We start from the raw sequence: 14,245 nt of genomic DNA on the forward strand, positions 1-14,245 counted from the left end.
TTTTTAACTAGGAGACAATGATATCAATTGACTACATCTCAAACATGCATTACTAAATTGAACTGCGAAAAGACTATATCTCCCACCAAGGCCTATCGGAGTGACAACAAACTTAAGGTCTCATAATTCGATTCTAAGCAAGCAAACATGTCAAGATAGATATGCAAAGGGCTTGAAGATGTAAAAAAAACATAAAGCATAATTTTTCAAAAACATCATGAAAATTATGAATCCTTTCATCTAACCTATTTTAATGCAAAAAAACAATTCATATGAGTGCGTCATAGGCTAGTCATCATAAGGAACAAAACAGGACGATAAACTCAATCAACAAGCATTGTCCGAGCACATCACTCTAGGACCCCAAATAATATCATTAAAAAAATTCAGCCCAAAAATAGCTCAAAAGTCCAAGCATCCCACCCTCAACTTTTAAAATACACATTATCCCCAATGTGATCATGAAGTACTAGGGATCAGAATATTCCCTAAACAATGGAATGAAGGGAGGATGCAAGATACTCAGCTTCTTTTCTCTAAAAATCCTAGTAAACAAGAATAATGGAAAGAATTAGGCTCAAAAACATAATTGAGAAATAAAAATAGAAAGTACTGAATTGAAATCTAATCCTATAAAGAAAGTAAATTTGAATCCTGATTACCTCTAGGTAGTGCAAATATTTATGGTTTGATGCTCGACTATGATGGCTCAATCTCAGATGTAGACTGACGAGTCCAATCGGTAGGTGATGTCAAAACAGTCAACGACTCGCCATCATGGAAGACCTTCAACCTGTGCCCATTGACCTTAATAACCTTCCCTGTCTCAAGATTAACAATGTCTAATACACCATACGGATAAACGTAGAAACACTAAAGGGTCCAATCCACTTGGACCGGAGTTTACCAGGCAAAAATTTCAATTGAGAGATATAAAGAAGTACCTTTTGTCCTACCTGAAACTCCTTGGGTGCAAGCATTTTGTCATAAAGGTCCTTCGCTCTTTTCTTGTAAATCAAGGAATTATGAAAACATTCTAACCTCCGCTCTTCTAGCTCCTGAAGCTGTAGAAGTCTGGCCTCCCCAACTGCCTCCAAGTCGTCGTTGCATTTCTTGATTGCCCAATAAGCCTTGTGACGGATTTCAACTGGAAGATGGCAAGGCTTACCGTAAACCATCTGGTAGGGGGACATCCCGATAGGAGTTTTGGAAGTTATCCTATAAGCCCATAGAGCATCGTCTAGTCGGAGGCTCCAATCCTTTCTACCTAGGTTGACCACCTTTTCCATAATGGTCTTTACTTCCTTGTTAGACACCTCCGCCTGCCCATTGGTTTAAGGGTGGTACAAGGTGGCACTACGATGTTGAACACCGTACTTCTTCAACAATGAGGCAATGAGGCAATAACCCGATTGCAAAAGTGTGATCATTGATCGCTGATGATTGCTTTAGGGAAGCCAAATATACATAGAATGTTAGTCTTCAAGAAACCTACAAGCACTTTAGCATCATCAGCAACTGTGGCCTTTGTTTCCACCCATTTGGAAACATAGTCCATTGCTAGCACAATGTACTTATATCCTCAAGAAGAAGGAAAAGGTCCCATAAAGTCAATCCCCCAAACATCAAATATCTCACAAAATAAGGTAGGGAATTATGGCATCTCATTCCTACAGGATAGTTCACCTGATTTCTGACATTGCTCACAAGTTTTACAGAGAAAATATGCATCCCTAAACAATGTTTCCCAATATAAACAAGAATCTAAGACTTTCTAGACGATTCTTTTGGGACTGAAATATCCTCCACATTCATGCTTATGACAAAATTCAAAGATAGAAAAGAACTCATCATTAGGGACACAAGAAAAGAACTCATCATTAGGGACACACCTCCTAACTACCTGATCTGAAATGAATTTCCACAGAATAAGGTCCTCCCAAACATAATACTTTGACTCCCTCTTAATCATTTCAACAGAATAAGGTCCTCCCAAACATAATACTTTGACTCCCTCTTAATTTTATCCTGCTTATGCTTACTCATACCATGAGGGAACTCACCAGTGGCCAAGTAGTTCACAATATCAGCATACCAGGGAGTCATAGAAATACCATCTGTCTACATCAAAATGTGATCAAGGAAGTCTCCATCAGAACTAAGGCAACCTCCATCAGCTACTATCCTGCTCAGGTGATCGACAACGGCATTCACGCATCCCTTTCTGTCCTGAAGTCTCAAGTTAAACTCCTGGAGGAGAAGAACCCACCTCAGCAATCTGGGCTTGGACTCCTTCTTTAAGATCAGGTAGCATAGAGCTACATGGTCAGAAAAAACAATACTTCAAATCTTATAATATAAGGGCGAAATTTTTCTAAAGCAAAAATAACAGCTAAAAACTCTTTCATCGTAGTGTAGCTACATTAAGCTGGATTGAGGTTCTTCGAAGCATAGTCTATCACGTGATGTCTCTTATCCACCTTCTATCCCAACACTGCTCCTATAGCATGGTCACTCGCATCGCACATGATTTCGTAGGGAAGATCCCAATGAGGAGCCTGAATAACTAGAGTCCATGACAAGGCGTTCTTTAGCACATCAAAACTTCTCCTGCAATCATCATTGAAATCAAAAGCCACATCCTTTTGGAGGAGAGAGGTCATCAGCTGAGCAATCTTACTAAAATCTTTAAAGAACCTGCAATAGAAACCTGCATGACCAAGAAATGAACAAACCTCCCTCACATTTGTGGGGTAAGAGAGCTTAGCAATAACATCAATCTTAACAGGATCTACCTTTATTCCATGCTCAGATACTATATGTCCTAATACAATGTCACGTGAGGCCATGAAATGACATTTTTCAAAGTTAAGAACAAGGTTAGTGATAACTTGTAGAAATCCTAGTTATTTAGACTGCCTTATCTAGATATTGCGGCCAAAAGAGAATAAATATGCGTCAATTGTATGAAAATTAGCTTCGAAATACAATAATTATGAATTATCGCAATTACACCCACTAACATCTTTAAGATAGAAGGAAAGGAGAATTTTACTCTGTTTTGCAGGAAACCAAGTCACCGCTTACACTCAAGGCTCAAGAGAAACTAATCAACGCATCTCTGTCACATTGCGCCCGTCAATCAACAATGAAGAGATGATTAACGCAATGACGGTGCAATGCGAGAGCTGACTTTCAACCGCATGCGGTAATAAAAACAAACACCGCATGCGAACACTCGATCGAAAGATGTAGCTGAGAAACGGAAAAGCGGAGGATTAAGACACGTGTACAACCAACGGTTGCGTAGAATTGACGATTTGATTGCATAACAGAAGGAATAATTATTCCTCCATCTTCGGAATTTCCATAACAACAAATGGGGACCACAAGGCCAGAGTCAAAGATCCTTACCTATAAATACCCCATAGATTTCAGAGAAAACTTATGCTACTGGATACGGGGCTAATTACTACTAGTGTTGAGAGAAAAGGCTGAACTGAGAGCTTAACTGAAGAAATCCGGGAAGAAGACGAGACAAGGCCGAGAGGTGAGTCTCAGTTCTATTCTGTCGAATACCCGCCGAGAAACTCTGTGCTGAGAACCCTGTTACCGGTTGAGCAAGACTGAGAGGGAAGCTCATCCATCCATCTGATCCATCCAATCCGGCAAACAGATCTCCACTCGAATCGATGCCAAGACATTGGCGCTTGTTTGTATCTGTTCTATCTCTTTTCATCATTGTATTTCAATTTCTTTATCTCTTCATTCACACACCATGTATCAAACGCTTAGTAAATATATTAAATGTTTCGATTGCTTTCATATTCCATTTTCTGTCTACTTCCGTTCCTCTGTGAATCACTTTCTCCATGATGTCTTCTTAATCCCCTAGTAGTTAATATGAATTAAACGAGTACTTAACTTGTGTTAAAGAGATAACTTAGAAGAATGCGTTAACTAAAGCGAGTAGTACTTCCAGACATCGAAGCAACCTTGCGTTCATTACGTTCATCTCTGATTCACCACAGACATGTGGGAGCGCGGCCGATCACTGAAAGGTGTATGCCAAGAGAAAAGCGGAACCGTACTTATAACTTCAACGCAATTAAGAAACTTGCGATGTTTATATTAGTTATCTTTCTCTTTCTGTTTGGTACATAAGACTTGTCGCTGCATTCCATGTTCTTTGCATAACCTTCACAGCCAGCCTGGACCCCAGCATCTTGTATCATGAAGCATGTATCTTGTATCATCTAGCTTAGGTTTACCGTACTTATTTTATTATCGCATTTTTAATGTTTTCCTTTACTTTACCGCAATTTTATATACTTGTACAAAACACTCTTTAAAGATTGAAAATCCTGGTCGCATATATCACGAACATACCACAATAACCTCAAACAATCCTTGTGTTCGACCTCGGATCACACCGAGAAACTTGCGGTGGAATTACACTTGGTTCCAACGTAAGGAAACTTGTGACAACGCAAGGCATACTACAAGAATATTCATAATTAACGCATATCTAGAAGTAGTATCGCATCATTTCGCGCATAGAATAGCATATCTTTTTAAGATCAATCCTAGCGTTCAACAGTTAGACTCAATGCATCTTTCTAGCACTTTAGATAAATTAGACAGACAATCAGCAAATAAGTCTTCGTATACAATAAAGTCATTCATAAAAACCTTTGTGCATTTTTCAATAAACTCAGAAAATATGGACATCATACAATGTTGAAAGGTGCCCGGAGCATTACAAGGTCCAAATGGAATTCTTTTGAAGGCGAAGGTGTCGTAGGGACATGTAAAGGTCGTTTAGACAGACAATCAGCAAATAAGTCTCCGTATACAATAAAGTCATCCATAAAAACCTTTGTGCATTTTTCAATAAACTCAGAAAATATGGACATCATACAATGTTGAAAGGTGCCCAGAGCATTACAAGGTCCAAATGGAATTCTTTTGAAGGCAAAGGTGCCATAGGGACATGTAAAGGTCGTCTTCTGTTGGACCTTCTGGCTAATCGAGATCTTATAGAAACTCGAAAAACCATCGAGGAAACAGAAGAAGGGTCTTCCAGCTAGCTTTTCAAGCATCTGATCAATGAAGGAATGGGGAAGTGGTCTTTTCTAGTTACAGCATTCAATTTCTTGAAATCTATACACATTCTCCACCCATTCTGAACCCTAACAGGAATTAAACTACCTTCATCATTTTTTACCACAGTAATACCCGTTTTCTTTGGCACTACATGAAGAGGGCTAACCCACTCACTTTCAGGGATAGGATAGATAATATCTGCATCCAAGAGTTTGAAGACCTCTTTCATGACTACCTTCTTCAAGAAAGGATTCAGTGGTTGTTGAGGTTGTCGATAAGGCTTAGCTCCATCCTCCGAGGTAATTTTATGCATACATATCGTAGGGCTAATACCTTTTATGTCGGTCGATGTCCATCCAATGGCCAGCTTGTGCTTTTGTAATACCTTCACCACCTACTTTTCTTGTTCCTCAGTCAGGTCCCTTGAAATGATGATAGGTTAGGTCTCAGCTTCCCCCAGACAGGTGTACTTCAGGTGGTTTGGAAGCTTCTTCAGCTTCAATTTAGGTGCCCGCAAAACAGAAGGAAGAACCTTGTCGAAAGATTCATCATCAAAATATGAAGGCATACCTACCGGCACTATCATAGATAAGGTGGTAAGCTCTCCAAATGGGATCAACTCCCCTAAATCATCCTCATTGTTGTCATAAACGTCCCATATAACCTCTTGCTCAAGAGAGCCAAACACATCAATCTGGCATAAAGAATGTACTTGCACTGGTGGAAGTTTTCATGGCATCGAAAATATTAAATTTAACAAACTCACCATCGAACTCCACTGACAAAGTGCCCTCATCCACATCTATCTTAGTCTTGGTTGTCTTCATAAAAGGTCAGCAAAGTAAGATGGATGCAGATGAGATAGATGTGGGCTCCTCTATTTTAAGAACATAGAAATCAGTAGGAAAAATTAATTCATTGACCTGAACTAGGCATCCTCTGTAACAACCTTAGTTTCCTACTTATTTCTAGGATGCTACTTCATGCATGAATAGGCTTAACCGTACATTTTCTTTTAAACCATCAAATAAAAAAGCCGAATTTTATTTAATAATGCTCAAATGAGCAAAGATAAGAAAAACATAATTAAATAATAATAAATAAACTAAAACAAAAATAAAGTAAAATAAAATAAAAATTTACCGTTCGGGTACCCCTAAACCCAACTTTAAAATGAAGGCAATTAAATAGTCAAATAATAAAATTAAAAAATTTTGCATGAAAGTATAAAATGCCTAACTCTTAAACCAGACTTCAAGATATGGTACTAAGTGCGGAAGCAGTAAATCGTCCTAATGGCCAAGTCACGGATCTCTCTTGTCATGTGCCAGTCTGTCATTACCCGTACCTGAAAATGGGGAAAGAAAAGGGTGAGTATAAAAATATACTCAATAAGCAGCCCACTACTAGGCCCACTCAATGATCTGTTAGTCTTTCCATTGGACCAAAATGCACAAGGACATCATAAACATAGGCATAGGCATAGGCATAAGGGGCGAACCCGAAGACACGCTTTCATAAGTAGTGACACAAAGGTCACAGGCATAAACATAAGTGGTGATCCCAAAACGGACACCGTACATAAGCATAGGGTGTGGGCCTGAATGCTCACACATGTGATGTGCATAGCCCAATGGTAACACTAATAGCCAATAAAATCTCATATGGACATAAGCATACAAACAGCCATTACAATCTTAGACATAAGCATGCAATCAAGGCCATGAATCAGCATCAAACTTTAACACCGTTACCCATACATCAACTTTATCACAGTCTACTCATACATCAGGCCTTATCACAGTCTATTCATACATCAACATTAGCACACTATCCCCAGCCTACTCATGCATCAAACCTTATCACAGTATCCCAGTCTACCCTTACGTCTAACTTTATCACAGTATTCTCATACGTCAACTTCAGTACAATTACCCATAACAGATTTCATCACAGTTTACTCATATATGATATAAAAAATTTTCAGCAGGCTTGTCAAAATCTTAGGGCAAAACCGGCAGTAAACCACTTACCTCAGGATAATAAACTGTCCCAAAACGAAACCTTACTCTACTCAAAAACTTCCTTCACCGTCACACTTTCCTGAAACCAACCACAAATTCCGTAGGTGAACGTTTGCTTAGGCCCAAGAATCTCAAATGACAATGGGCTGCCAAAAAAAAAGAACCGAACATACCCCAACAGACAGATCGGCCGGACTACCGCGATCCGATGGCTACCAGAACCAACGACAGGCAGACGACACTTAGGGTTTATATCGGTAGTTGGCGGACAGAGAACGGCAACGGAAGAAAATGGTCGAAGAACCCGGCACGGCTGGAAGTCCACGACGCGGCTAGAATGCTTACGCGGCTGGAAGTCCATGGCACGGCTGGAATGCTTACGCGGCTAGAACGCTTGTGCAGTTGGAGACCCGCGGTCGAGCGACTGGAGGCTATCGAAGCTAACAACAGGAACCCATGGCCGAGCAGCGAACAAAGAAGAAAAAGCGATCGACGAGCACAGCTTGGTTGACGGCGAGAGCGATAGCGGCTGGAAGACCCACGATCGAGCGGCGACGACAGAGATGCACAGTGGGGGGGGTTGCGATTCTAGAAAAAGAAGAATAAGAGAAAAAGAATTCCTTTTTTCCTTTTTTTTCTTGCACGCAACCCAAGGTCCCCCCAAATCACCTTTATAACCTAATTCTTTTTTCTTTCTCCTAAATTAACCACCAACTTTTTTTTTCTTCTTTTTCTTTTAAAAAAACAAAACAAAACTTTGGGGCGTCACACTCTTCCCCCTTAATAAACTTCCGTCCTCGAAAGTTCTAATCCTGGAAGAGCTCTGGATGCAGTGCCCTCATCTCGTCCTCTCGTTCCCAAGTTGCTTCCTCAAATTGATGGTTCTGCCACAGAACTTTCACCAGTGGTACCTTCTTGCTGCGCAAAACTTTCACCTCCCTGGCCACAATTTGTGCAGGCTTCTCCTCGTAACTCAAGTTTTCATTCAGCTGCAAGGGCTCAAAGTCCACCACATGAGACGAGTCCATTAAATACTTCCTCAGCATGGAGACATGAAATACATTATGGACTATGGAGAGAGACGGTGGCAAGGCCAAACGGTAAGCCACAGAGCCAACCCACTCCAAAATCTTGAATGGCCCTACAAAACGCGGACTTAGCTTACCCTTCTTCCCGAATCTCAGGACACCCTTCATCGGTGCCACTTTCAGGAACACTTTGTCACCTGCTTCGAACTCCAGATCTTTATGCCTAACATCCGTGTAACTTTTCTGTCTACTTTGCACTGCTAGCATTCTAGCCTTGATCTGCTGCATGGCTTCATTCGTCAACTCCACTAACTCAATTCCCACCAGTTTCCTCTCCCCAATCTCACCCCAACAAATAGAAGACTTGCAACCTCTGCCATAAAGAGCTTCAAACGGCGACATGCCAATGGTAGCCTGATAGCTATTATTATAAGCAAACTCTGCCAAATGTAAGTGGGAGTCCCAACCCCCCTTGGATTCCAATGCACAAGCGCGCAACATGTCTTTCAACGTCTGATTTAGACGTTCTGTTTGCCCATCAGTTTGGGGGTGAAAAGCTGTACTGAAGTTCAACCGTGAACCTAAAGCTGCCTGGAGGCTCTTCCAAAAACTGGAGGTGAAACGAGAGTCTCTATCGAACACAATTGACACTGGTACACCATGCAACCTTACTATCTCCTTCATATATAACTGAGCCCATTTACTCACCGCGTACATAGGCTTTCCTGGAATAAAATGTGCCACCTTGGTGAGTCTGTCTATCACAACCCAAATTACCGAGAAACCCTTCGCTGTCCTAAGCAAATCCGTAATAAAATCCATAGCCACGTTTTCCCATTTCCATTCTGGCACATCCAATGGTTGTAGCAAGCCTGCTATCTTCTGCCTTGGGGCCTTCACCTGTTGACAGACTAAACAAATACTGACATAGTCAGCTATCTCCCTTTACATATTGGGCTACTAGTAATACCGCTTCACATCTTGGTACATTTTGGTACTACCTAGGTGCATCGAGAATGGAGAGTTATGAGCTTCTGCCAACAGTTCCCCTTTCATGCCGTCATCTACTGGGACGCACAACTATCCTTGATACAAAAGACCCTTGTCCACTGACACAAAAAATTCACTTGCCTGACCCGACCCTACCTGACACCACTTCTGAACCAGGTCGGGATCACCCTATTATGCTACAATAATCCACTGCCTCAAGGTTGGTCGAACTATCAACTGGGCTAGCTACGAAATGACTTCCCCCACTGCCACCGCAATCTCTACTCTTTTAAGATCTTTACACAATTGAACCTGTTTAGTGATCAAGGCGATCGAATGAGCTACCTTTTGACTGAGGGCATCAACTACAACATTCGCCTTACCTGGGTGGTAAAGGATCTCATAGTCGTAATCCTTTACTAACTCAAGCCACCTGTGCTGCCTCATGTTTAACTCTTTTTGGGTGAAGAAGTATTTCAGACTCTTGTGGTCGGTGAAAACTTGGATCTTTTTCCCCATACAAGTAGTGCATGCATAGGCTTAACCGTGGGTAGGATAGTTGCGCTCATGGTTCTTCAACTGGCAGGAGGCATAAGCGACCACCCTACCATGTTGCATAAACACGTAACCCAAACCCTTCTTAGAAGCATCACTGTAAATCATGAAGTTCCCGGAGCCGTCTGGTACGATGAGAACCTGGATTGAAACCAACCTTTGCTTGAGGTCCTGAAAATTATCCTCACAAGCTTTGCTCCAAACAAACGGAGCTCCCTTCCTAGTTAGCTGAGTCAACAACGTAGCCATGCTGGAGAAATTCTCTACAAACCTACGATAGTATCCAGCCAATCCAAGGAAGCAACGCACCTCACTGACCGTTGTAGGGCGGGGTTCAATTGGTAACAACCTCAATCTTTGTTGAATCCACTGAAATCCCGTCCTTCGACACCACGTGCCCAAGGAAGGAAACCTTCCGTAGCCAGAACTCGCACTTAGAAAACTTTGCATACAGTTTGTTTTCCCTCAGTGTTCCTAGGACCTTCCTAAGATGTTCCTTGTGTTCCGCCTCTGTCTTGGAGTATACCAAAATGTCATAAAAAAAACGATTACAAAGGCGTCTAAGAAGTCCTTAAACACCCAGTTCATCAAATCCATGAATACTGCTGGAGCATTGGTCAGACCAAAAGACATTACAATGAACTCGTAATGCCCGTATCTGGATCGGAATGCAGTCTTTGGGATATCACTATCCCTGATCCTCAACTGATGGTAACCTAACCGTAGGTTAATCTTGGAAAATATGGTAGCACCCTGTAGCTGGTCAAACAGGTCATCGATTCTAGGAAGCAGGTACTTATTCTTAATGGTCACCTTATTCAACTCCCTATAGTCTATGCATAAACGTAACGACCCATCCTTTTTCTTCACAAACAACACTGGTGCACCTCACGGAGAAACACTGGTTCGTATGAACCCTTTATCAAGCAGTTCCTGCAATTAAACCTTCAGTTCTTTCAATTCAGCCGGAGTCATTCTATACGGAGCTTTGGATATAGGAATAGTGTCTGGCTCCAGTTCAATCGTAAAATCAATCTCCCTTGGTGGAGGAATTCTTAGAAGTTCTTCCGGAAATACATTGGGATAATCTCTCACAACTGGTTCAGAGGCTAGTGGAACCTCGATTTCTCGTGTCAATTACGTTAGCCAAGATACTCCAGACACCTTGGTTAATCAATCTCTCGGCCTTAACTGCTGAAATCACCTTGGGCAAAACTACTATCGCGTCCCCTTTGAACTTAAAGCTAGCTTCTCTAAAGGGGTTAAAATTCACCTCCTTACGAGAACAGTCTATACTAGCATGGTCGGCAGCCAACCAATCCATGCTCAGAATTACATCGAGATCACGTATGTCTAATACTATCAGAGTCACATCAAGGGTGCGGTTTGCTATTTCTAACTAACATGTTTTTTTCTTTTCACTTGCTATCATAATTTCTCCTGACGGTGTAGACACTGACAAAACATAACCCAAAGGTTCCAAAACTAACATGGCATACTTTACGAACAACGAAGAAATGAAAGAGTGGCATGAGCCAGAGTCAAACAATGTCAAAGCATAATGCCCCAAGATTGGGAGCGTACTTGTCACTACTGTTCTCGAGTGCTCAGCTTCCCGACGACTAGTGGCATAAACCCGACCCTGCTGCTGCTGTCGGTTTGAACTACCCTGATGCGAACTCGGGGGCTGACCCTCCACACTTCCGGAACCACTACTAGGGCATTGGTCTGCCGTATGCCCTATCTGCTTACATCTGAAGCAAGTCCCTGTGCCAATCAGACAACGTCCCCAATGACGCTTCCCACATGACTTACACATCGACCTTTCCCTCCAAAATCCGCCTAAAGTAGTAGCCTGTCGTTGGACATGCCCTACTGATCTACTTGTACTCTGGACCTTCTACAGAGGTCTCGGAGCTTTCTGCTCAAATTTCCTCTTCTAGCCAGGGGTAGGTTCCTCTGTCAGGGACTTCAGGAATTCTATCCCTGAAGGACACCCGATGCGTGCTGCCGCTCGGAAGGCTACAGTGTAAGTGAGAGGCTCTAGGGCCTGCATAATGCCTTGCACCCCATCTCGGATTCCTTGCACAAACCTTTCAACCCTCTTTGCTTCGGTAGACACTAGGTCAGGGGCGAAGCAAGACAATTTGTCAAACTCCTCTTCATACTCTTCTGCTGTCATGGTCTCCTACTTCAAGTTCATGAACTCAGCCTGCTTGTTGTACCTCACATGAGCAGAGAAGTACTTCTCGTAGAACCGTTCCTTGAACTGATCCCACGTGACTTGGCCTCCACCAACTTCTATCATTCTTTCAGCCAAGCGCCACCAGCGCTTGGCATTGTCGATGAGAACAAAAGTGACACACTATAGCTTCTGCTCTTCTGGACACCTCATGTACTGAAAAATCTCGTCAATAGTGGACAACCACAATTCTGCATTTGTGGGGTCTTCCAGAGACCCGTTAAACGTCGGGGGATCATACTTCTTAAAATCTCGCAGGTATTCAGCTTCCAAAGAAGGGCTTGCCACGGTCCGACTCGTGGCCCTATTTTGATTCTGAACTAATGGTAACGGGACTGACGAGGATGGCGCATGCTGTGACTGTACGTGCTGGGCTATCTGCTCGGCCACCATGCCCTTTAGTTGTCCCACCACGGCCTGCGTGATGACGTTCCCAATAGCGCAGCAATCGTCGTATATTCTACTGGAATTTCTGAGGACGACGGTCCTGGCAGAGGCACAGTCGAAGCTCGAGGCCCGCTTCTTGGTCTAACCCTCTACCAAGTTGACCCAGAGGGGTCACGAGGTGGCGGGTCCCGCACCTCTTGGCTCTGCACCTCGGGTTCTTGCAGGTCAAGGTCCCGCTCCCCAACTACTTTCCTACCTCAACTGCCCCCTCCTCTAGTTCGTGGCGCCATACCTAGTGACCACACGCAGCACTTTAATACACGCTAGCAGGGTTGACTGCACAACAAGTAGGACTTCATATATATATATATATATATATATATACATCCCTAAAGGTTTTAAAACAACATACCTGGCGATAAGGAACAGATTAGACTCACGATTAAAGTCAGTTTATAGAACCTAAAACTTAGGCTCTGATACCAACTGTAACGACCCTAGTTTCCTACTTATTTCTAGGATGCTACTTCATGCATGCATAGGCTTAACTGTACATTTTCTTTTAAACCATCAGATAAAAGAGCCGAATTTTATTTAATAATGCTCAAATGAGCAAAGATAAGAAAAACATAATTAAATAATAATAAATAAACTAAAAAAAATAAAGTAAACTAAAATAAAAATTTACCGTTCTTAAAATGAAGGCAATTAAATTGTCAAATAATAAAATTAATTAATTTTGCATGAAAGTGTAAACTAACTCCTAAACCAGACTTCAAGATATGATAGTAAATCGTCCTAATGACTAGGTCATGGAAAAGGTAAGTATAAAAATATACTCGTCCACTACTAGGCTCACTCAGTGATGTGCATAGGGTGTGGGCTCGAAGGATCACACATGTGATGTGCATAGCCCAATGGTGACACTAACAGCCACTAAAATCTCATATGGACATAAGCAAACAAATAGTCATTACAATCTCAGACATATACTCATACATCAGGCCTTATCACACTATCCCAGTAAAATTTTCATTTTCAGCAGGTTTATCAAAATCTTAGGGCAAAACCGGTAGTAAACCACTTGGATAACGATCTGTCCCAAAACGAAACTTTACACGTTCCTGAAACCAATCACAAATTTCATAGATGAACGTTAGCTTAGGCCCAAGAATCCCAAATGACAATGGGCTGCCAAAAAAAAAAAACCGAACTTACCCCAACAGACAGATCGGCTGGACTGCCGCGATCCGACGGCTACCAGAATCGACGACAGACGAACAGCGCTTGGGGTTTAGATCGGCGGCTGGCGGACAGAGCACGGCGACAAAAGAAAATGGTCGAAGAACCTGGCACGGCTGGAGACCCGCAGTCGAGCGATTGAAGGCGATCGAAGCTAACGACCGAAACCCATGGTCGAGCAGCGGATGGGGAAGAAAAAACGATCGGCGAGGACAATCGCGGCTGGCAGACCCACGATCGAGCGGCAGCGGCAGAGATGTATAATGGGGGGTTGCAATTCTGGAAAAAGAATAAGAAGAGAAAAGGAATTTCCTTTTTCCTTTTTTTTCTCTTAGGGACCAAAACACCTTTATAACCCTAATTCCCTTTTCTTTTTCCTAAATTAACCACCAACTTTTTTCTTCTTTTTCTTTTTCTTTTTCTTAAAAAAAAAAAGCGTTGAGGCGTCACATCCTCTATGACTCTTAATGGATCTATATAAGACCTATCAGCTAATTGAATGACAATTCTAGTTTCAATTAGGTCCTTTAATTTTAATTCTTGATAAATTGAATTAGGCATGACATTTATTGATGATTTAACATGGCTCTATCAATTTTTTTATTACCTATAATGCAAGGGAGAGAAAACATACCTGGGTCCTTTTGTTTTTCTAGTAAGTTTTTCTGAAG

At 42.0% G+C, this 14,245-nt stretch overlaps 1 protein-coding gene across 1 annotated transcript; it reads right to left on the reverse strand.

Moving 5' to 3' along the window:
- Window positions 1–699: 699 nt before the first annotated feature.
- LOC150036231 (uncharacterized) lies at window positions 700–1,558 on the reverse strand. The gene is made up of 3 exons (XM_090313604.1): window positions 1,496–1,558; window positions 957–1,322; window positions 700–873 (listed from the first exon to the last, which is right to left on the reverse strand). The coding sequence occupies exons 1-3, from the start codon at window positions 1,556–1,558 to the stop codon at window positions 700–702; spliced, it is 603 nt and encodes a 200-aa protein (XP_090169730.1).
- Window positions 1,559–14,245: the final 12,687 nt, after the last annotated feature.

Source organism: Benincasa hispida, chromosome 5 (assembly GCF_027475165.1).
Source record: "Benincasa hispida cultivar pf3 chromosome 5, pf3_genome.v1.1, whole genome shotgun sequence".
NCBI classification, from domain to species: domain Eukaryota; kingdom Viridiplantae; phylum Streptophyta; class Magnoliopsida; order Cucurbitales; family Cucurbitaceae; genus Benincasa; species Benincasa hispida.

Excerpts from the sequence above, each read along its gene's own strand:
- LOC150036231 (XM_090313604.1), bottom strand. The coding sequence starts at position 1,558 with ATGGACTATGTTTCCAAATGGGTGGAAACAAAGGCCACAGTTGCTGAT. Across the intron at positions 1,323-1,495 it reads CTGATGATGCTAAAGTGCTT|GCGGAGGTGTCTAACAAGGA; the intron begins GTAGGTTTCTTG and ends ACCAATGGGCAG. Across the intron at positions 874-956 it reads TTGCACCCAAGGAGTTTCAG|TGTTTCTACGTTTATCCGTA; the intron begins GTAGGACAAAAG and ends TGGACCCTTTAG.